This window comes from Cnephaeus nilssonii (assembly GCF_951640355.1).
Source record: "Cnephaeus nilssonii genome assembly, chromosome: 16".
NCBI lineage: Eukaryota > Metazoa > Chordata > Mammalia > Chiroptera > Vespertilionidae > Cnephaeus > Cnephaeus nilssonii.
Genome location: NC_137087.1, coordinates 2,109,601 through 2,134,320, shown reverse-complemented (window position 1 = coordinate 2,134,320; position 24,720 = coordinate 2,109,601). Strand labels below are relative to the sequence as shown.

Genomic DNA, 24,720 nt, shown 5'->3' with positions numbered 1-24,720 from the left:
GACAGGCACAGTCGGACAGGATGAAGAGCCTCTGCACCAGTGGAGAGAGGATATGGAGCAGTGAGTGCTCCCCGACACTCGGGTCATGACAAGATTTGGGGTAAGTGCCCCATCGGAGATCATGTTGACTCTTGACACCCCTAGAGGACTTGGAAGCAGGCCGCCATCAACTGGTGTGACACAGCCGCAGTGGGAGCAGCTACGGACCCGGCCTCCAGGGGCCAGATGTCTGAGTTGGACTCCCTGAGCCGCCACCCAGCGAGAGATCCAGCGAGAGATCCACAGATGGCGCCGCCACCATGCCCAGCTGCCACCACTGCTGGGATTAAGAAGAGAGGCCAGATGCTGCAGGAGTGCTTTGCAATGTGCATACTTATTCTTGCTATGATTCCCCTCCCCCCATTCAGAGCCACTCTGAGCCAAGGGCAGCAGTGAGAGTGGGGGGCAGGGGGAAGAGCTAGCGGGGACCACCGGGACCACAGGGATGACAGGGACAACACAGCCAGCAGCTGCAGGGGTGGAGCAGGGGCCCAGGATCTTGAAAGCAGCGGGGACGGAGCTAGTAAGAGTTCCCCATTTGCAACTGTGCTGACTGCAACAGCAGCAGAACAGACCATGGTTGGTCTTCAGGAGACTGGTGAGTGTCCACTTCCCCACTGAGCGCTGATGCTACGGCCACGTGTCTGCTATCCTGGAAGCGGTGACGTGGGGTTGAACCCCAGAAGTAGAGGGTACCTAGCTGCCAAGAAGGCAGTCACCCAAGGGAACAGAGGAGGGTACCCATCAGATTTTGGTCCCAGTTACAGAAGAAAACTGGGAGCCAATACTCTCTCCATTGAGAGACAGTAGGCAGTCTGTGTGCTGCCTTGCAGGCCCGTGTGACCACGCCCATGTCGGGGGTGGCACAAACCCCACTTGAATCAAGTAGGAGTTGGGGGGAGGGGCATTTGGAACACAGGGAAGTGGTGAGCACCAGCCCTCTGTCACAGGAGTTACAGACCTGGGAGGTCCTGTGACATATGAGACCCTATGAAGGGATAAAGCTCGAGTGGAAGAGCTACTCCCTAGTTCGTTCTGAGAGGGCATGTCATCCTCCCAGAGGCAATATGTGCTAAGGACGAGTCAAATAGGGGGAACCCTACTACACGGACAGCTGTGACTGTCCATTTGAGTACAGATGAACTGTGGTTCGATTCAGATACTGGGCAGAGTAGCCCTTTGGCCATGAGAAGGACAGCTGGGCTGTCTTTGTGGCACTAGCAACAGTGGCTAGTAGGCCATCATCCCATGTGGGGACAGGAAATGTGAACTCCACCAAGGGGTGGAACCTACAAGTTTTGCTATTAGGGCCCCACATATGAGTACTGGTCATAGCATGTTAGTTTATATTATTATTGTGAACTCTGTGTTTAGGGAGCTGGCAAGTAGGCAGAGTGCCCCTAGAAGGCCATCCAGCATAAGAGGTGCAGTATGGGAACACTGTCAGAGTATCCCGGATGCTCAAGGCCAAGTGGAGTGTAGAGGCCTTGTTTAGAATACGCCAGATGTCCAAGGCCACGCTGAGCGTGGGAATCTTAATCAGAATGTTCATGGCTAAGATGCTATAAGCAGGTGCAAGGACACAGCAATCCAGACTGCGCAGGCGTGCCCTTCTCTAACCCTAATGATTGAGGCCACTATTTGAAAAGAAGCCTCTTTTGTCTAAGTGGTATTAAAGTACGGTGCTGACCAGCCAGTTAGTGAGCTCATATGCGGCTACTATGAGAGGCTGTGGGTCCAGAGGCAATGTGCGGCTCCTCAGATAATAGTTCCTATGTTGGAGGCTGCTACTATGTAAGAAAGATGTATCTCCGTTACCTAGCCAGTGTGTGGCTACCTACTGTATGGGACTGTTTTGAAAGACTGTTTTATTAGTAGCTTCTTGAAAGCAATGGCTACTTGGCTACTAGCTTCTACAATAAAGACTTTCTTATACAGCACCCCCTCCTCCAAAAGAGTAAACTACTGAGCATAGAAAATAGGACCAATTCTAGTGATATCAAAGATAGGAACCGATATATGACACAGAAGGAAGAGACAATTAAGAAAAATGAAAGCGCTCTACGAGACCTATTTGACTCCATCAGAAAAAGGCAATATAAGAACTGCAGATATTCCAGAGGAGGAAGAGAGGGAGCATGGAATACAGAGTCTATTAAAAAGAATGGTGGATGAGAACTTCCCAAATCTATGGAAAGAACTAGATCCTCGAATCCAAGAAGAAAACAGAACACCTAGTTACCTCAATCCAAAGAGGCCCTTTGCAAGGCACTTGGCATCAAAACTGTCAAAAATTAATGACAAAGAAAAAATCCTCAAAGCAGCCAGGGAAAAGAAGAAAGTGACCTACAAAGGAAAACCCATCAGAATCTCATCCGACTTCTTAGCAGAAACTCTACAAGCCAGAAGAGAGTGGAACCAAATATTCAAATACCTGAAAGAGAGAAATTATCAGCCACGAATAATATATCCAGCAAAATTATTCTTTAAATATGAATGAGAAATATAGATATTCTTGAGAGATTTTATCACCATGAAACCTCCATTGCAGGAAATACTCAAGGGAGATATTCCACCTGAAATAAAGAACATAAGGCACAACACTACAAGTAAGATCACCAAAAAACTTAGAGCAAACAGGGATAATTTGTGACAATAAAAACATCCATTTATGATTAAAACACTCAATAAACTAGGAATAGAAGGAAGATACCTCAACATAATAAAGACCATATATGATAAACTCTCCGCTAATATCATACTTAATGGTGAAAAACTGCAAGCTTTTCCTCTAAGATCAGGAACAAGACAAGGACGCCCACTCTCACCACTCTTATTCAACAGAGTGCTGGAAGACCCAGAGTAATGAGGCAAGAGAAAGAAATAAAAGGCTTCCAAATTGGGAAGAAAAAAGGGAAAGTGTCACTTTTTGTGGGCGACATCATTCTGAATATAGAAAGCCCTGAAGACTCCACCGAAAAACTATTAGAAACAATAAACAAATACAGTCAAGGTGTAGGATATAAAATCAATGTGCAAAAATCCATTGCCTTCCTGTATACTAACAACAAAACTTCAAAAAAAGAAATAAAAAAACAATTCCTTTTGCAATTGCAACCAAAAAAACCCCCCAAAAAACCCAAAAAAAACAAAAAAACAAAAACAAAAACAAAACACACCTAGGAATAAATTAAACAAAGAACACAAAAGACCTATATGCTGAAAATTACAAAACATTATTAAAAGAGATTGGAAAAGTCATAGCAAAATGTAAAAATATCCCATGTTCATGGATTGAAAGAATGAACGTAATTAAAATGGCCATATTGCCCAAAGCAATGTACATATTTAATGCAATCCCCATCAAAATCCCAATGTCATTTTTTAAAGAAATAGAACAAGAAATCATCAGATTTGCATGGAACCACAAAAGAACCCGAAAAGCCAAAGCAATCATGAGAAAAAAGGAACGAAGCTGGAGGTATTATACTACAGAGCTACAATAATCAAAACAGCATGGCATTGGCAGAGAAATAGATATACTGATCAATGGAACAGAATAGAGAGCCCAGCTATAAAACCTCATGTCTATGGACAGATAATTTTTGACAAAGGAACCAGAAATGGTGTAAAGCTAGTCTCTTCAATAAATGGTGCTGGGAAAACTGGAAAGACACATGCAAATGAATGAAACTGGATGCAGTTTGTCCCCATGTACAAATGGATCAAAGACCTAAATATAAGACCCAAAATGATGTTACATAGAAGAAGAAAATATAGGTACCAAACTTATGGACTTTGGCAGTAGAGAATATTTTATGACTTGACCCCAAAGGCAAGGGAAATAAAGGCAAAAATAAGTAAATGGGACTATATAAAACTAAAAAGCTTCTGCACAGCAAAAGGAACAACAAAACAAAGAGGCAGCCACCCAGGTCAAAGATGATATTTGCAAACAGTACCTCCAACAAAGGTTTAATTTCCAAAATATATAAAAAACTCGTAAAACTCAACAACAAACAAACCACCCAATCAAAAAGTGGGCAGAGGGCCCTAGTTGGTTTGGCTCAGTGGATAAAGCATTGACCTGTGGACTGAAGGGTACTGGGTTTGATTCTAGTCAAGGGCACATGCCTGGGTTGTGGGCTGGATCCCTAGTAAGGAGCATGCAGGAGGCAGCCGCTTAATGATTCTCTCTCATCACTGATGTTTCTCTCTCTCTCTTCCTCTCTGAAATCAATAAAAATATATATTTTTAAAAAGGTGGGCAGAGGACCTGAAAATACACCTCTCCCAAGAAGACATACGAACAGCCAATAGATATATGAAGAGATGTTCAACCTCACCGGCAATTAGGGAAATGCCAATCAAAACTACAGTGAGATTCCACCTTATACCTGTAGAGTGCCCTTATCAATAAGACAAGCAATGACAAGTGTTGGAGAGGCTGTGGAAAAAAGGGGAACCCTCATTCACTGCTGGTGGGAATGCAGATGGGACAGTCACTATGGAAAGCAGTCTGGTGATTCCTCAAAAAATTAAGAATAGAGCTACCATACAACCCAGCAGTCAGTCTCCTGGGTATATACCCGAAAACCTTGAATTCATGTAGTTGCAAAGATATAAGCACCCCTATGTTCATTACAGCATTATTCACGGTGGCCAAGACATGGAAACAACAAAAGTGTCCCACAATAGAGGACTGGATAAAGAAGATGCAGTACATATACACAATAGAATACTACTCAGCCATAAGAAAGGATGAAATACCGTCATTTGCAGCAACATGGATACACCTTGAGAACATTATGTTAAGTGAAATAATTCAGTCAGAAAAGCTAAAAATTATATTATCTCACTCATATGTGGGATATAAAACTGAAACTCGTGAACACAAACAGCAGTGTAGTGGTTGCCAGAGAGAAGGGGAGGGTGAGAATAGGGTCCTGATATAAGGTGACAGGAGAAGATTTGACTCTGGGTGGTGGGATGGAGTGCAATATACAGATCTTGTAACATGAAACCCACACCTGAAACCTATATGTTCCTATTGACCAATGTTACCCCAATCAATTTAATAAATAAAAATATTAAAATCATAAAAATGAGTTCCATTTGTATTTCTAGCTTGGGTGATATGGTGAATTGTTGTGCCATGAAAAGAATTGGAGAATAAAGGAGGGGAAGTAATATTTGTGAGTTTTAAATATACTATTAGAGGCACCTATGGGTGGAACATACAGTGGAAATTTCCAATGGGCAACTGGATTATCAAATATTAAAGAAAGACTTTACATGTTCCCAATCATGTCATATGTGAAATCATGACATTAAAGGTTGAAAGGGGACTGGGCTAACTACATCAATCTACATTCTAAAGAAGAGAAGGCACCTATAAAGGAAACGAGAGAACAAAGGGTAAAAGGGATTTCAAAAAGCATGGAATAAAAGCTTTTTAAGACAAAAGGCACACCAAACGTCTACAGCATTAAAATCAGCAGCTATTTTAAGTTTCCAGATTTCCATGTTTACTGGAAGGGGTTTTAAGGAGAAGCAAGGAAAAGTTTATCTGATTTACTGCGTTTAAGATAGAAATGTATACACTGAGGATGAAGAGGAAGTGATAAAGCACGCTGAAGCAGACATAGCGGCAGACGCAGTCGGGTCCTTAGCAGCGCAGAAGAGTCATAAGAACACGAGGAGAGCTGGGTCCTCCACAGCATCGTGGCCACTTTCCCTGGAGCGGGGCAAAGTGAATGAGAGGACACCTGATATAGGCACGTTGGGTGGCAGGTAGCAGGTGATCTTGTTTGGTGAGCACAAAGCTACTGAAGAAGTTGAGAAGAGTGGCTGAGAACTGGGCTGGAGGAGAGTTTGTCTGGAACAGTTTATCAGGGGAATGGGAGAGGGAGATGTCCTGAGATAAAGGAGAGATTAGAGACGTGGCAGGTCCAGTGGAGATTTTAGACCTTAAATTTGTAATGACACAAGTCACCATATTTACATCATTTGGAAACTGCTAAACCATTTTAGATGACATGGAAACACAGCTAGGAATCTGCTGATGAAAGTGCAGGAGCGTCTGGAGAAAGGGACTATCAGCTACTGCGTCTTATATTGAAAAAGAAGGAAGAAAGACGAGGAATGGTCTGCCTAGCAGGACAAGAAAATAGATGCAGAAACATGGAGGCATGGAGCAGACTGAGGTATTTCAGAGGGAAGGAGGGGAGGAGGTGGGAAGAGATTAACCAAAGAACTTACATGCATAACCCACGGACACAGACAATAGTGCAGTGACGGCCTGGGGGGCGGGGTGAGGGAGGGGGAGCAGAGGAGAGGGGGTTAGTGGGGGAAAATAAGGTGACCTCTGTAGTACTTTCAAAATAAAGATAAATTTTTTAAAAAGGAAAATAAAGTGACTGACCTCAAGAGGTCATCTGAGAGCAAAAATCCAGTAGCAAATAGTACAATAGGGATATGACAATGATGTTAAAAATTTGCACAGAATATTATGGCTGTTTCTTGAGAAAAGAAAGGCTGAATGACATGTTTGAATTCTGTGAAGTATAAAGCAAGGAGACCGCAGAGACATGGTCTCTCACCATGGGAATGATGGCCAAGCTCAATGTACATAAGGGGAGGAGGGAGAAGACAGAAACCACAAACAATGACACTATTATTGAACATTAAAAAAGTTAGGGACTAGTCCTAGCTGGTTTGGCTCAGTGGACAGAGTGTCAGCCTGCAGACTGAAGGGTCCCAGGTTCGATTCCATCAAGGGCACATGCCTGGGTTGCGGGCTCTCCCTTCCTTTCTGAAGTCAATAAAAAATATATATTATATATATAAGAAGTTAGGGACTAACCAGCCACACAGATTTTTTCTTAAAGCTGTATAATATAGATTTAAAACAATGGATACAAACTCTTCCCTCTCCAGTGTATTTCTCAACTCCTTAAATCTGAACTGGCCTAATGACTTCCTATGATAAACACAAGGTGGGAAAGGCGAAGTTGTTCAAGTTTAAAACTTGGGCTTTAAAAAATCTGACACTTTCTCTTGCCATGAGGACCCCTAATATTTCAACCAAGTGAACAAGACAGGGATGACCTGCTGGGTGAAAGACTACAGGGAGAGGAGCTGCGGGCCCCGGGCAGCAATCAGCTAGCAGAGGCATGAGTGAGCCCAGCCGAAACCAGGGAAACATCCAGCGGAACCCAGCACAAAGTTCTAAAATCCAATCCTATCTAACAAAGAGGTAATATGCAAAATGACCATCACTCCAACAAACAAGATGGCCACCACAAAATGGCTGGCAGGGGAGGGCAGTTGTGGGCGATCAGGCCTGCAGGGAAGAGCAGTTAGGAGTGACCGGGCCTGCAGGGGAGGGCAGTTGGGGGTGATCAGGCCTGCAGGGGAGGGCAGTTGGGAGGGACCAGGCCTGCAGGGGAGGACAGTTAGGGGCAACCACGCCAGCAGGGGAGGGCAGTTAGGGATGACCAGGCTGGTCGGGGAGGGCAGTTAGGGAAAATCAGGCTGGCAGAAGAGTGGTTAGAGGGTGATCAGGATGGCAGGGGAGTGGTTAGGGGCAATCAGGCAGGTAGGCAGGCAGGCCAGCAGTTGGGAGCCAGCAGTCCTGGATTGTGAGAGGGATGTCCGACTGCCCGTTTAGGCCCGATCCCACAACTGGGATCGGGCCTAAACGGGCAGTCGGACATCCCTCGAGGGGTCCCAGATTGGAGAGGGTGCAGGCTGGACTGAGGGACACCCCCTGCCCACGTGCACGAATTTCATGCACTGGGCGTCTAATTTTAGTAATAAAAAGAATTTTGAAAAATTCAGCATGACTACCTAGTCATACCTTGTATATTTGATCTCCATCTTCTGGTTCCGGACTAGATGGCAATGATAGCTGGATATCATGCAATGATCCACTCCCATCATGCTGTCAGAAGGAAGAAAAGGAAAATAGAGATTAATACATAACTGCGGGCATTCAGGTACCTTAATTCACCCCAGACTAAATGCTAGCACGGCAAAGAACAAATAGAAAACAAGTTGTAGAAATCTCCCTTTCATCTCTACGCACTTGTAGAAGGAAATGTGGAAGAGCATGCCTGGCCAGGTGGCTCCGTTGTTTGGAGTGTCATCCCATACATCAGGGCACATACCTAGGTTGTGGGTTAGATCCCCGGTCAGGGAGCATTTGGGAGGCAGCCAATTGATGTTTCTCTCTCTCTCTCTCTCTCTCTCTCTCTCTCTCTCTCTCTCTCCCATTTCTTCTCTCTAAAATCAATAAAAACATCCTCAGGTGAGTAGTAAAAGGAACAAAAAAATATTGAAGTGGAAAAAAAAGAGCTAGGGCAAGAGAAATTTGTGGAAATCCTACCTAATAATAGACAAATATGCAAATTGACCGCACCTTCGCTACGCCCAAGCCATGCCCACCAGCCAAGCCACGCCCACCAACCAATCAGGATGAGTATGCAAATTATACCACCCAAGATGGCGGCTGATTTGCATATCAAGACAGTGTAGGAAGAAGCCCAGAGCTGCAGAAGGGAGCAAAGCTGCAGAGAAGTAAGCAAGCCGGGGGGGGGGGAGGAGAAGGGAGGAGTGGAGGTGGGGCCGGGGGAGAAGGAAGGAAGAGCAGGCGGGTTGGCGGAGAAGGCGGGGCAAGGGAGAAGGGAGGAGCCCAGGCGGGGCCAGGGGAGAAGGGAGAAAAGCAGGCGGGCTGGCGGAGAAGGCGAAGGCAGGACGAGGGAGAAGGGAAGAGAGCAGGCGGGGCGGGGTAGAGTGCAGCAGGAAACCCTATTGCAGGATTTTTCCTGCAATGGGAATGCTAGTTAATAACATAATATACTAGAGGCCCAGTGCATGAAAATTCGTGCACCTGGGGGGGGGGTCCCACAGCCTGGCCTGCTGCTTTCTCACAGTCTGGCCTCCCTCTGAGGGAGGTGCCTGGGCAGGCCGATCAGGGGATGGCACTGGCTGGCAAGTGGTGAGGGGCCCCCACCTCCTGCATCGCCCCTCCACTGCTGTCCCCTCCCTCTGCCCGCTGGCATGTGCCTTGGCTGGCCTGGTGCCACCTGCTCGCTAGCCCCACCCCCTGCCAACCAGTCATTCTGCTGTTCAGTTGATTTGCATATTACGCTTTTATTATATAAGATGAGTAGGTGAAGCAAAACACCACTGAAACTTTTAGAATGGGAAAAGAAATATGACAAATTTTCTAAAGAATTTTAAGATTCTCTCACCTGTGAAAAATGTACCGTATTTTCCGGCGTATAAGACGACTGGGCGTATAGAAGATTTTCCTGAGTTAAAAAGTCGTCTTATACACAAGAAAATACGGTAAAATAAAAGTCAAATTAAAACTGCTTTGGTTTAGCTGTGGTGTTTGGGGGTATAAACGAGACAGAAACAGTAATATTAAGTAACTCAGCAAGGATTGGCCAAAAAAACCATTTGATTAAAAATACTAGATACATGAGTACATATTCTGCATCTTCTATAAAGTCTGAGAACAGGCACAACTAACTAATGGTGTTAGAAATCAGAGAACAGAGATTGACTCAGGGGGAAGAGGTCACTGGCTGGGAAGGAGCACTGCGGAGCCACCAGGGTGATGGGAACCACATGCAGGGGGCATGGTCACGTGCTATGCAGAGCCCCAGCTGTAGACCTAAGATTGGTACAAGTGAAACAGTACTGGACGCATGCTATACCTCAATTTTTAAAATTTGAAAAAATTTAATTTTTTGTCCTTAAACACAATAAAGAAAATGACAAGATAATATTAAGTCCCTTGCCAAAATGGTTTGGAACAACCAGTTAAGAAATGCACGTTCAATGATTTACAGACAACCTCAAGAACGATGAGCCAGTGAAGAACACACCTGGGACATGGGGAGAAGCTGAGCCCCTCGCCGAGGCAGGAAAACTGTGGGTTGGCACCGTGTTTGTTCAGATGGAACCTAGCTGCCTTGGGAAACCCAGGGATTTGACAACCTTCAAGGAGCAATATGATCACAATCTTTCTCAGACATATGTCCTAAAGGAAATCCCCCAGACCATGGAAACATCTGGCATTAAACAAGAGTGCCAAACAGGAGACATAAGCATGTAGGTCATTTTCCTCTTTATTTATTGTGCTGTACATCTACTAAATCAGTAGCTAAAGGGATGGGGCCAAGGAATGTGTAGATAGAAAAGTTCAATTGGTAATACTGATTGACAGTGAAAAAATAAGCATTTGCCAAATTCCCAGCATAAATGACATTTATTGGTGGTATCATAGGGACATCCAGAATTTGACTTGAAAGGGGAGGCAATGGCCTAATGAATAACAAATATTCTTATTCTCAGAATAACACCTTTAAAAAATGTTATTCTACATATGTTCTTAAAAAGAAAAATTTTACAAGACTCATGTCAGTAAAAAGTTCAGCTCTGCTGTAAATACCTTGACATATGAAACCAGGGCCAGGCCTACATACAAGTATATATTTGAGAAAAGAGGGACTTTAAAATTTGACTTAATTTCAAACATCAATAGTATCTTTCTGCCCATGCAAAGCAGGAACCTCAAGGAGTGAGAGACACACAAGCGCACACCATTCTGCCTTGAGCATGTGTGTAGCTGTGGGAACTAGGCAGGAGACCAGGAAATATGAACATCAGCTTTCAGGGGAAGGAAAATCGGGAGTCCAGGAACTCAGATACCACCAGGGAGGTTGCGAAGTACCAGGAGCTCAGGAAAGCGACTCCAGAAAGTTGTACCTGAGTTTCTAGGTTCTCCCCTGAGAGGCACTTCTGAGATCTGATTCTAACATCAGATCTATGACTGAGCACTAAACTAAGACCACCGCCCAGGGCCCAAACTAGCTCTGCACGATGTATACTCAGAATATAGCTGGAGAGTATGGCAGAGGCTTTGAAAACAGAACTGATGTTAAAACCACAATCTCAAAGTGGCTAGGTGGAACCTGTAGCCTCAACCCAAGCAAACTGTTTGCCTGCTATAAAAAAATAAAAATCAATATTCTCCAGAGCATTTAAACAAGATGAAGAACCAAAATTACTCAACATACAAACAAGAGAAATACCAATTCACAGGAAAAGACAGTCAACAGACATCAATGCCAAATTAACATAGATGTTGGGATTAATTGGAAGAGATTTTAATAGAACTATTATAAAAAAATTCTCCAAAAGTAAGGGTAAACTCTTGAAGGGAATTAAAAGAGAAGGTCTCAGCAAAGAAATAAGACAAAGTAAAAACAAATGGAAAATTTAGAACTGAAAAGATTTAATAACCAAAATACATGAGATGTACTAAGTACCAACATTAGCGATGACGGAGTGAACTTTAAGGCAGATCAACAGAAATCATCCAACCTGAACAACAAAGAGATTTAAAAGATTGGCAAAACAAACAAACAAACAAAAACCCCACAAACAACCCTCCCCCCCCCAAAAAAATGGAGCCTACGGCCGAAACCGGATTGGCTCAGTGGATAGAGCGTTGGCCTGCGGACTGAAGGGTCCCAGGTTCGATTCCGGTCAAGGGCATGTACCTTGGTTGCGGGCACATCCCCAGTAGGGGGTGTGCAAGAGGCAGCTGATCGATGTTTCTCTCTCATTGATGTTTCTAGCTCTCTATCCCTCTCTCTTCCTCTCTGTAAAAAATCAATAAAATATATTTTAAAAAAAATAGAGCCTACTAAGTAAAATATATTTGAAGAAATAATGGTTAAACAAACCTCAAATTTGGTGAAAGACATGAACCTTCACATTTGAGAAGCTCAATTTAAAAGAATAGAACATAGACAAAGTGTGCTCTCTGAACATCAAGGAATTTACCTAGAACTCAGTAACAGAAGGGTAGTACTATTCAAACACTTGGAGAGTAAACAGAAACTTCTAAATCATGCTTGAGTCAAAAGAAGAAGTCTGGGGGTAAACAAAAAAGTACTTGGAATTGAAGGAAAATGAAGACACTACATACCAAAATTTGTGGAAGGCAACTAAAGCAGTGCACAGAGAGAAAATTATTGTATGAGATTGTTTATATGAAAAGAAAGGTGTTAACTCAAAACTGGAGCAAAAAAGCCCAGAATAAGCAGAAAATAATAAAGAGCAGAAGTTAATGAAATTGAAAACCAACAAATAGAGAGAAATCAATAAACCAAAAACAGGTTCTTTGACAACTGCAAAGCCTCTAGCAAAACTGCCGAAGAGCAAAAGACAGAAAGCACAAATCAGACCCTTGCAGGGACACAGAAGACAGAAATCAGGCAATGGAAGCAGAAATAGCATTATTGACGTCACGGGCATTAAAAGCTAGTAAGGCAATAATACACAAATTTGACAACTTATATGAAATGAAGAAATTACTCAAAAACCACAAACGAAACTCATCCGAAATGGAACAGTTTGAGTATATATCTATGATTATTAGTGAAATTAATTCATAGCTTAAACCTTCCTTAAGAGAAAAATTAAAGGCAGATATTTTCCTGGCAAATTCTCCCAAAATTTAAAGAAGTAATATCAATTCTATACAATCTTAGAGAAAACAATCAAATTAAATTACTCAAATCAATAAATGCGGCCAACATTTTCCTGTTAGCAAACAAAGACTGTATAACAAGACTGTAGGTCAATATCCCTCATGAACAGAAACACAAAAGTCCTTCACAAATTCAACAATACATAAAAAGGAAAAAGCATGGGGCGACCGGCAGGAAGGTAGGGAGAGAGAGAGTGTGAGTGAGGAACCCATAGAGGAGAGTGTAGATGTGTGTGGTGTGTGTGTGTGTATGAGATAGGGTCAGTTAGATTCTGCAGGTCTTCCAAGGGGCTCCCGAACAGGGCAGCCCTAGACGGCGGAGCCCCGCGCACAAAGCGGACACTTCTCGGCGGCTGGTGCGGACGCAGAGACTACGCCATCTTGAGAAACAGAGCTGCCTGAGACTCGGATCCTGGCTTCTGACACAAACCAGGACCCTGCAGCCACCGGGGACAGAGAACTGCTATCACAGCTTCAGACAAACAAACAACAAGAATCCAGACTTCCCGGCAGATTTCCGTGAGTCAAAGAGCCTATCCCCCTCCTCGCAGGCGCGCGCGGATAGCGCCATAGTAACTGATAGACCTGCCCCTCCCCCAAGCTGCTGAGCGCCCACAGGCGCGCGCGGAAAGCGCCATAGTAACTGATAGACGCGCCCTTCGCCCAAGCTGCTCACAGGCGCGCGCGGAAAGCGCCATAGTAACTGATAGACCCGCCCCTGGCCCAAGCTGCAGAGCTTTGCGCAGGGACGCGCTCCCTCTTAGGGAACTTGGCGCGCGCTCGCGCACGGGACAGAAGCAGCTCCCCGTCGGGGAAATCTGTCAGTGCGCACAGAGGGCTCCCCTTCGGGGAATTTGGGGGAATTTGGCTCGCGGGTCACAGCTCCCCCTTCGGAGATTCTTAAGAGCGTGCACAGAGGGGCTTCCCTTTGGGGAATTTGGCGTGCAGGACGGACTCCGCCCCCCTTCTGGGACTTTGGGAGAGTGCACTGAGCCGGCTCACCTTCAGGTTTTTAAGAATGTGCGCTCTAGCCGGTTTGGCTCAGTAGAGAGAGCACACACAGGACGCAGCTCCACTTCAGGGAATTTGGCACGCCGGACACAGCTGCCGGGGATCCCTGACTCACAGCGCATTCACACTAAGAGCCAGCAAACCCAATTGTTGGTGCGTGCACACACAGGGACCCTGATTCTCAACGAGAAACAGCACAAGGCAACAGAGACTTTGACACTCGAGTCTTGGTGCAGACACAGGGAAACTCTGACTCCTGGCACATGCTAAGGATCTCATTCTCGGCACATACCAACAGTGTGGTGCAGACAGGGCCCCTGATTCTAAATGTGCACACGAGACCACACAGAACACTGGGGACACTGATCCTGGGCAAGTCTGGTTCCCACCAACCAAAGACAGCCACACGTCCTAGTGTCAGAGCACTTCAGTGAAACTAGGGTGGAGCGAAGTCCCCACAGCACACGGCCCAGGTCCACGCAAACAGAAGCTTGAGCTTTCTGGTAATAGCCAGAATGGGGAAACGAAATAACTCACAGAGGAAAGAAAATGTGGAGTCGCCAAGAAAGGAAATTAGTGAAAATGAAGCTTGCAACATGACCGAAAAGGAGTTCAGAGTAATGGTCATGGAATTTATACATCGGATGGATGAGAAAATCAACAACTTATGCAAGAATCAGGAAGAAATGAAAAGTGATATAGCTACAATCAAAAACACCATGGAAAGTTTCAACAGTAGACTACAAGAAGCAGAGGACCGAATTAGTGAGTTAGAAGATCAGGTACAGAAACAAGCTCAAGCTGAACAGCAATTGGAGAAAAAAATTAAAAAGCAGGAGGAAAGCCTAAGGGAGCTTCGGGACAACATGAAACGAAGTAACATGCGTATAATAGGGCTGCCAGAAGGACAAGAAGAGCAGCAGGGATTAGAAAATCTATTTGAAGAAATAATGACAGAAAACTTCCCGGATATGGGAAAGATAAAAGTTACGCAAGTAAAGAGAGTCCCAAGCAGGATCAACCCCAAAAGACCCACACCAAGACATGTCATAATTTCAATGGCAAATATAAATGATAAAGAGAGAATCCTAAAGGCGGCAAGAGAGAGACAGAGAGTTACCTACAAAGGAACACCCATCAGATTGTCAAATGATTACTCATCAGAAACACAACAAGCTAGAAGTGAATGGAAGGAGGTATACAAAGTGTTGCAAAGCAAAGGACTGAATCCAAGAATACTATATCCAGCAAGACTATCAATCAAAATTGAAGGGGAAATCAGGAGCTTTGCAGACAAAAAAAGCCTCAGGTAGTTTATCACCACCAAACCAGCAATGCAAGAATTGCTAAAGGGAATACTGTAAAAAGAAGAAATAAACAGGTAAGAAGGAATACAGACACAAAAATAGATATGACTGCAAACAAATACCTTTCAGTAATAACTTTAAATGTAAACGGACTAAATGCTCCAATCAAAAGACATCGAGTAGCTGAATGGATAAAAAAACACGACCCATATATATGCTGTCTACAAGAGACCCACCTCAGAACAAGAGACTCACACAGATAGAAAGTGAGGGGATGGAAAAATATCTTTCAGGCAAATGGAAATGAAAAAAAAGCTGGGGTAGCAATACTTATATCTGACAAAATAGACCTCAAAGTAAATGCCATAACAAGAGATAAGGAAGGCCACTTCATAATACTAAAGGGAGAAATCCAACAAGAAGAAATAATTCTGGTAAACATATACGCTCCCAATATAGGAGCACCCAAATACATAAAAAAACTCCTGGAGGATATCAAGGGAGAGATTAATAGCAACACAATCATAGTAGGAGACTTTAATACCCCACTATCACCACTGGACAAATCCTCTAAACAAAAAATCAGCAAAGAAACAGCAATCCTAAATGACTCACTAGACCAGATGGAATTAATTGACATCTTCAGAACATTTCACCCCAAAGCCACAGAATATACATTCTTCTCAAGTGCGCATGGGTCATTTTCAAAGATAGACCATATGCTGGGTCACAGGCAAAGTCTCTTCAAATTCAAGAAGATAGAAATTATATCAAGCATCTTCTCAGATCACAGTGGCATAAAACTGGAAATCAACTACAATAAATACAATCCAAAGAAATCAAACACATGGAGACTAAACAGCATGCTATTAAACAAGGACTGGGTCACCAGAGAGATCAAGGAAGAAATAAAAAACATCATGGCAACAAATGACAATGAAAACACAACAATCCAAAATCTATGGGACACAGCGAAAGCAGTCTTGAGAGGGAAGTTCATAGCTCTACAGGCCTATTGCAAAAAACAAGAAACAATGGTAATAAATTACTTAACCCTACAACTCAAAGAGCTAGAAAAAGAGCAGCAAGAAAAGCCCAGTGTAACCAGAAGGAAGGAAATAACAAAGATCAGAGCGGAGATAAATGACATAGAGACCAAAGAAACAATACATAAGATCAACAAAACCAAGAGCTGGTTCTTTGAAAGGATAAACAAGATTGATGGACCTCTAGCCAGGCTCACCAAGAAGCAAAGAGAGAGGACCCAAATAAACAAAATCAGAAATGAAAGAGGTGAAATAACAACAGACCCCGCTGAGATACAAAGGATTGTTACAAAATACTACGAACAACTCTATTCCAACAAACTGGACAACCTGGAGGAAATGGACATATTCCTAGAAAAATATAACCTTCCAAAAATCAATCAAGAAGAATCTAAACAGCTCAATAGGCCAATAACTATGGACGAAATTGAAGCAGTCATCAAAAAGCTTCCGGCAAACAAAAGCCCGGGGCCTGATGGCTTCACAGGAGAGTTTTACCAAACATTCAAGGAAGAACTAAAACCTATCCTCCTCAGACTATTCCAAAAAATTCAAGTGGAAGGAACACTTCCAAGCTCCTTCTATGAAGCCAGCATCACCCTAATACCAAAACCAGATAAAGACAACACAATGAAAGAGAATTACAGACCAATATCCCTCATGAACATAGATGCCAAAATCCTCAACAAAATTCTAGCAAATCGGCTCCAGCAGTACATCAGAAAGATCATACACCATGACCAAGTAGGATTTATCCCAGGAATGCAAGGATGGTACAATATCCGCAAATCAATAAACGTGATACATCACATAAACAAATTGAAAGATAAAAATCACATAGTCATATCAATTGATGCAGAAAAAGCATTTGACAAAATCCAACACCCTTTCTTGATAAAAACTCTCAACAAGGTGGGAATAGATGGCTCATACCTCAACATAATAAAAGCTATATATGATAAACCCACAGCAAACATCATACTCAATGGACAAAAACTAAAAACATTTCCCCTAAGAACAGGAACAAGACAGGGATGCCCACTCTCACCACTCCTGTTTGACATAGTACTGGAAGTATTAGCCATTGCAATTAGACAAGAAGAAGAAATAAAAGGCATCCAAATTGGAAAAGAACAAGTAAAGCTGTCTTTATTTGCAGACGACATGATATTGTACATAAAAAATCCGAAAGACTCCGTCAAAAAACTAATAGACTTAATAAATGAATTCGGCAATGTAGCAGGATACAAAATTAACGCCAAGAAATCTATGGCCTTTCTATACACCAATAGTGAACTTACAGACAGAGAGACTAAAAAGGCAATCCCATTTACCATCGCACCAAAAAAATTAAGATACCTAGGAATAAACTTAACTAAGGAGGTAAAAGACCTATACACGGAAAACTACAGGACACTGAAAAAAGAGATAGAGGAAGACGTAAACAGATGGAAGAACATACCATGTTCATGGATTGGTAGAATCAACATCATTAAAATGTCCATACTACCCAAAGCAATCTATAGATTCAATGCACTCCCCATTAAAATACCAACAGCATATTTCACAGACCTTGAAAGAACTCTCCAAAAATTCATCTGGAATAAAAAAAGACCCCGAATAGCCACAGCAATCCTGAGAAAGAAGAATAAAGTAGGAGGGATCTCAATTCCAGATTTCAAGCTGTATTACAAAGCCACTGTTCTCAAAACAGCCTGGTACTGGCACAAGAACAGACATATAGATCAATGGAACAGAATAGAGAATCCAGATATTGACCCAAACCACTATGCTCAATTAATATTTGACAAAGGAGGCATGAACATACAATGGAATAAAGACAGTCTCTTCAATAAATGGTGTTGGGAAAATTGGACAGATACATGCAAAAAAATGAAGCTTGATCACCAACTTACGCCATACACAAAAATAAACTCAAAATGGATACAGGACTTAAACATAAGACGGGAAACCATAAAAATACTAGAGCAATCCACAGGCAGCAAAATGTCAGACATATGCCAAAAGAAATTCTTCACTGACACTGCCCCTAGGGCAATGGAAGCTAAAGAGAAAATTAACAAATGGGACTACATCAAAATAAAAAGCTTTTTCACAGCAAAAGAAACCATCAACAAAACAACAAGAAGGCCCACTGCATGGGAGAACATATTTGCAAATGGCATCACTGATAAAGGTTTAATCTCCAACATCTACAGGCAGCTTATACAACTTAATAAAAGGAAGATAAATGATCCAATAAAAAAATGGGCAACAGACCTAAATAAAATCTTTTCAAAAGAAGACAGAAGGAAGGCCAAGAGACACATGAAAACATGCTCAACATCACTAATTATCCGAGAGATGCAAATCAAAACAACAATGAGGTACCATCTCACACCTGTCAGAATGGCTATCATCAACAAATCAACAAACGACAAGTGTTGGCGAGGATGCGGAGAAAAAGGAACCCTCGTGCACTGCTGGTGGGATTGCAGACTGGTGCAGCCACTGTGGAGAACAGTATGGAGTTTCCTCAAAAAACTGAAAATGGAACTCCCATTTGACCCAGTAATCCCACTCCTGGGAATATATCCGAAGAAACTAGAAACACCAATTAGAAAGGATATATGCACCCCTATGTTCATAGCAGCACAATTCACCATAGCTAAGATTTGGAAACAGCCTAGGTGCCCGTCAGCAGATGACTGGATCAGAAAACTGTGGTACATCTACACAATGGAATACTATGCTGCCATAAAAAAGAAGGAATTCTCATCATTTGCAGCAACCTGGGAGGAATTGGAGAACATTATGTTAAGTGAAATAAGTCAGTCAATGAAAGAAAAATACCACATGATCTCACTCATTTATGGATAATAAAGAACATTATAATCTTGAACAAAAAGATAGATACAGAGACAGTAAAGCATCAAACAGACTGTCAAATTACAAGGGGAAGGTTAGGGAGAGGTGGGGGAGATAAGAGATCAATCAAAGGACTTGTATGCATGCATATAAGCATAACCAATGGATGCAAAACTCTGGGGGGTGGGGGCATATATGGGAGGGGGGTGTGGGGAGGGCAATGGTAAGATATGTACACATATAATACCTTAATAAAAAAAAAAATAGAAAAAAAAAAAAAAGGAAAAAACATGAACAAGCAAGGTTGATGCTGGGAATGTAAAGCTGGTTCAATAGTTGAAAAGGAATGTAATTTACCATATTAAGAGATAAAAGATCGCCAAGACAGTTTGGCTCAGTGGATAGAGCGTCATCCTGCGGACTGAAAGGTCCCAGGTTCGATTCCGGTCAAGGGCATGTACCTTGGTTGCGGGCACATTCCCAGTAGGAGGTGTGCAGGAGGCAGCTGATCGATGTTTCTCTCTCATGGATGTTTCTAACTCTCTATCTCTGTCCCTTCCTCTCTGTAAAAAATCAATAAAATATATTTTTTTAAAAAAAGAGATAAAAGATCAATATGATTATCCCAACAGATACAGATAAAGTTTCTGAAAATGATAAAAACTCAGCAGCAAAGTAGGAATAGAAGGGGAAGTTGCTCAACCTGATGAAGTTCTTCTAAAATAACCTACAGTTAACATCATATTTAACAGTAAAAGATAATGTTTTACCCCTAAAACCAGGAACAAGGCACTCCTAGTCACAACTGCACTGGAGTTTCTACTCACTGCAATAAAGTGAATAATAATAATAATAAAAAAAGACAAGTAGGAAAGGAATAAAACCATCTCTAGTCAGTATAATTTTTGTTGTAAAAAATTCCCAAAGTATCTACAATAATACTACTAGAATTAATTCATGATTTATGAAAGTCACAAGATATATGGCCAATCTACAAAAATCTATCGATATTGCAGACTACAACTAAAAATTACAATTTAAAAAAATGACTCCAATAAACCCAAATCCACAAAACAAAAAACAAACAAAACCAAGAAAAATCAAAATCTAAAATTTAAAAATATATATCTAGGTACAAATCTAAATCTAATATAGACAAACCCTCTATATTAAAAACAAGAATATTTGACTAAATAAATCAGAGATGACCTAAGTAAAGGGAGAGACATACTGTTAATGGATTAAAAGACAGTATTGTTGAAATGTCAATTCTCTTCCATATTTGCTACAGATAAGTACCCTCCCAACCAAAATCCTAGAATAATTTTTTTAAGAAATAGAAAAGCCACTTCTTCAACTTATCTAGTGAGGCATAAAAACTAAAATAATCAAGCAATTTTGAAAAGAAAAACAAAATTGGAGGAGTCACATTACTTCATCTCAAGACCTGCTATCTACGTAATAGAGGAATATGCAAATTAGCCCAGACAGCAGGGACCTGAGTCTACATGGTGCCGGGCCGGAGCAAGGGACCTCAGGCCGTGCCCCCCATCCCATGGGGCTTGATGGGGGACCTCAGGATGCACCCCCCCACCCCAGTGCCAGGCTGGGGACCTCAGGCCACACTCCCCCACCTGGCAGGGCTTGACAGGGGACCTCAGGCCACAACCCTGCCCCAGTGCTGAACCAGGAGACCTGAGCTTGCGCCCCCCACCCAGCGCTGGGCTGGGGGATCTGAGGATGTGCCCCCCCGCCACTCCCAGAAGGGCTTGACAGGGGTGGGGCCAGCTGGGTCTGGGTCTCACCCAATGGGGGTGGGGCCGGCCGGGTTTGGGTCTCCTGCATTTTTGAAGTGCGTGCGGGGACTTAACTCTGGGTCCCGCAGTGCGCCCGAGACTCTAACAGGAGGGAGATTTCCATATACATTTTATTAATATTCTTTCATCTCTGACACTTCTATTATAGAGAAAGGGCAAATAGCAATATTAAAGTACTAGAGGCCCGGTGCACGAAATTCGTGCATAGAGGGGGGTTGTCCCTTAGCCCAGCCTGTACCCTCTCCAATCTGGGACCCCTCGAGGGATGTCCGACTGCCCGTTTAGGCGTGATCCCAGTGGGATGGGGCCTAAACGGGCAGTCAGACATCCCTCTCACAATCCAGGACTGCTGGCTCCCAACTGCTTGTCTGCCTGCCTTCCTGATTGCCCCTAACTGCTTCTGCCTGCCAGCCTTATCACCCCCTAACCACTCCGCTGCCAGCCTGTTTGCCCCCAACTTCCATCCTCTGCCAGCCTGGTCACTCCTAACTGCCCTCTCCTGCAGGGTTGATCACCTCCAACTGCCCTCCCTTGCAGGCTTGGTCCCTCTCAACTGCCCTCCCTTTCAGGCCTGGTCCCTCTCAACTGCCCTCCCTTGCAGGCCTGGTCCTTCTCAACTGCCCTCCCTTGCAGGCCGGGTGCCTCCCAACTGCCCTCTCCTGCTGGCCATCTGTGGTGGCCATCTTGTGTCCACATGGGGGCAGGATCTTTGACCACATGGGGGCAGCTATATTGTGTGTTGCAGTGATGAGCAATCTGCATATTACTTTTTTATTAGATAGGATAGAGGCCTGGTACAGGGGTGGGGGCCAGCTGGTTTGCCCTGAAGGGTATCCCGGATCAGGTGGGGGTTCCCTTGGGGTGTGGGGCAGCCTGAGCGAGGGGCCTGTGGTGGTTTGCAGGCCGGCCACGCCCCCTGGCAACCCAAGCAGAGGCCCTGGTATCTAGAATTTATTTTCCTTCTACAATTGAAACTTGGTAACCTGGAGCGGAGCCAAGCCTGGGGCTCCCTCCGAGGCCGGCAGCCATTTGTGTTGGGGTTATAATTGAAACTTTGTTGCCTTAAGTGGGTGAGCCCGGCCAGGGTGTGCGGAATGCTTTGCTTCCCCTGTTGCCGGCGGCAACCCTGGCCTGCTCTCTCAAGCTCCATTCTGCCGCCATTTGTTTGAATTTGTTTACCTTCTATAATTGAAACTTTGTAGCTTGAGTGGAGGCTTAGGCCTGGCAAGGGAAGGCGGAAAGCTTGGCTTCCTCTGTTACCTAGGAAACCTTGCTCTCTGTGGCTGTAGCCATCTTGGTTTGGGTTAATTTGCATACTCGCTCTGATTGTATGGTTGGCGTGGCTTGTGGGTGTGTCGGAGGTATGGTCAATTTGCATATTTGTCTATTATTAGATATGATTTCCTCTAATTAATTCCCTTTTAATGTGCATGAATTTCATGCAACAGGCCACTAGTAAAATGAATAGTAATCAAGAGTGTGACATTGGCAAAAAGACAAACACTGATCTAAGGATCAGAATAGAACACACATACATGTTCAAGGGCATTTCTGACAAAAATACAAAGGCAATTCAATAGAGAAAGGACAGCTTTTTCAACAAATGGTGCTAGAACATCCATATGCAATAAAATTAATTTTTCTCATACCTCACATCATATATAAAAATTCTCAAATCAGATTTTAAACCTAAATGTCAAACTTAATACTATAAAACTTCCCCAAATAAATAAAAAATCTCTCTGACCTTGGGTTGGGCAAAGATTTCTTAGATATGATACCAAAAACATTATCTTAAAAATTTAATAAATTTCATTTCTGCTCTTTGAAAAACTATCAGCAAAATGAAAAAGAAGCCATGAAATAGGAGAAAATATTTGCAATAATTCAGGTAAAATACTTAGCAGAGTGACTAACTCATAGAGAATATTTATAAATTGCTAGCTATTTTTAAACAATAGTAACAAAAATAATGAAAATGTGAAGTTCCAGAATATTTAACCAACCTTATTAACTCAACGGTATAAAGCTGCCAAAAGTGAATTCCGTTTTTCAAAATATTTGTTAATGGGCCAAAGAACAAACACTTAACAAAAAAACAAAAAAATCTACAAATGGCAAATAAGCATAAGAAAACATGCTCAAAATCATTAGTCAAAAGGTAAATGCAAATTAAAACTATCATAAGATACCATTGCACACCCAGGAGAAAGGCTTTTGAAAAATTCTATCAATACCAAGTGCAGGCAAGGATGCAGAACAACTGGAACTTCTCATTAATCATTAGTGAGAATGCAAAATAACAGCCGCTTGGGAAAACAGTTTGGCAGTTTCTTAAAAAGTTAAATGTATCCTTCCCAATACTACCTGGCAATCCCAGCCCTGGTATTTATCCAAGAGAAATGAAAACATGCATGCAGAAAAGTCTGTGGGTGAATGTTTATAGGGCTTTATTCCTAATTGCCAAAAAGTGAAAGTGACAAAACTATCCTTCAACTGGTACATGGGTAAACAAACTAGGATACATGCATACAATGGAATACTACTCAGGAACAAACAGGAACAAGTACTGATACATGGATCAGCATGAATGAATTTGAAATGAATTATGATAAGTGAAAAATACTAGACTCAAAAGGCTAGAGTCTTGTCTACTTATGTGACAGTCTTGAAAAGGCAAAACTACAGAGACATAAAACACGTCAGCAGTTGCCAGGAGTCAGTGGGTGTAGGGATCAACTATAAAAGGGGAAACAAGAATTTTGAGGGTGTGACTGTAAAAACTACATAATTATATGCATTTGTCAAAGCTCACAGAACTGTACAATAAGAAAGACTAAATTTTACTGCATGGAAATTCTATCTCCACAGAACTGCTAGGCTGAATCATGCTCTCCCAGAAATTCAGGCTAACCCAGAACTTGTGGATGTAACTTCACTTGGAAATTGGGTATTTGCAGATGTAATCAAATTGAGTTCATCCAAAATGACTGGATGCTTATGAGAGAGAAATCTGGGCACAGAAACACAGGTAACATGAAAGTCCCAGGAAGATGGAGCAGAGGGGAGGAATGCACCTACAAGCGAGGAATGCCTAGGACGGCCAGCAGGCACCACAGGTTAGATTCCTCTCCTGGAGCCAGCAGAGTGCGTGGCCCTCATGACCCCTGATTCCCTATTTCTAGCCTCCAGACCGTGAAAGAATGCATTTCTGTGGTTTATGCCACCCAGCGTGTGATACTTTGTTATGGAGGCCCTAGAAAACTAAGATAAGAACTGACTAAAAAAAAAAAAAAAAATGAAGCAAACAAAAAAAGAAATTACATATAAATCTCAACAATCAGAAAAACAAAACTGATATACCAATCCTATCTAACAAAGAGGGAATATGCAAATTGACCATCATGCTATCACAAAGATGGCGGTGCCCACAGCAGAGGCGGGGTTTCCGTAACACAAGATGGGTGCGCCCACAGTGGAGGCCAAGTTTCTGTAATGAGCCTTGGTAAGCAATCAGCAGGGACCTGAGGCTGCGTGGCGCTGGGCCGGGGCAGGGGACCTGAGGCTGTGCCCGCTTCCCTGGCGGCAGGCTGGGGGATCTCAGGCCGCGCCCCCTGCCCGGTGGGGCTTGATGGGGGACCTCAAGGTGCACCCCCCAACGCGGTGCTGGGCTGGGGGACCTCAGGTTGCGCACCCCCGACCCCAGTGCTTGGGGACCTGAGGCTGCACCCCCCACCAGGCGGGGCTTGATGGGGGCCCTGAGGCTGCGCCCCCCACCCGACACGGCTTGATGGGGACCCGAGGCTGTGCCACCCTCCCAGCACTGGGTCAGGGGACCTGAGGCTGCACCCTCTGCCTAGCAGGGCTTAATGGGGGACCTCAGACCATGCCCCCCGCCCAGCAGGGCTTGATGGGGGACCTCAGGCCACCATCCCCCCCACACGGCGCTTGACAGGGGATCTCAGGCCACATCTCCCACCTGGCAGGGCTTGATGGGGGAACCTCAAGACGCACCCCCCCAACCCCAGCCTGGGCTGGGGGACCTCAGGCCATGCCCC

At 43.5% G+C, this 24,720-nt stretch overlaps 1 protein-coding gene across 8 annotated transcripts in view; it reads right to left on the bottom strand.

The window, feature by feature from the left end:
• CCSER2 (coiled-coil serine rich protein 2) overlaps positions 1-24,720 on the bottom strand; it is a 243,540-nt gene that overhangs the window by 48,994 nt on the left and 169,826 nt on the right. For 7 of the 8 annotated variants that reach the window (XR_013814723.1, XM_079793281.1, XM_079793280.1 and 4 more), the window contains one exon: positions 7,901-7,984. The exons of the other annotated variant lie outside the window; for it this stretch is intronic. Coding sequence is in view for 5 of the 7 variants with exons in the window: in XM_079793281.1 (XP_079649407.1) it covers positions 7,901-7,984 (84 nt within the window). In the remaining 2 variants the exon portion in view is untranslated. Of the gene's footprint in view, positions 1-7,900; positions 7,985-24,720 lie in introns of those variants that run through there. 8 annotated transcript variants of the gene reach the window in all.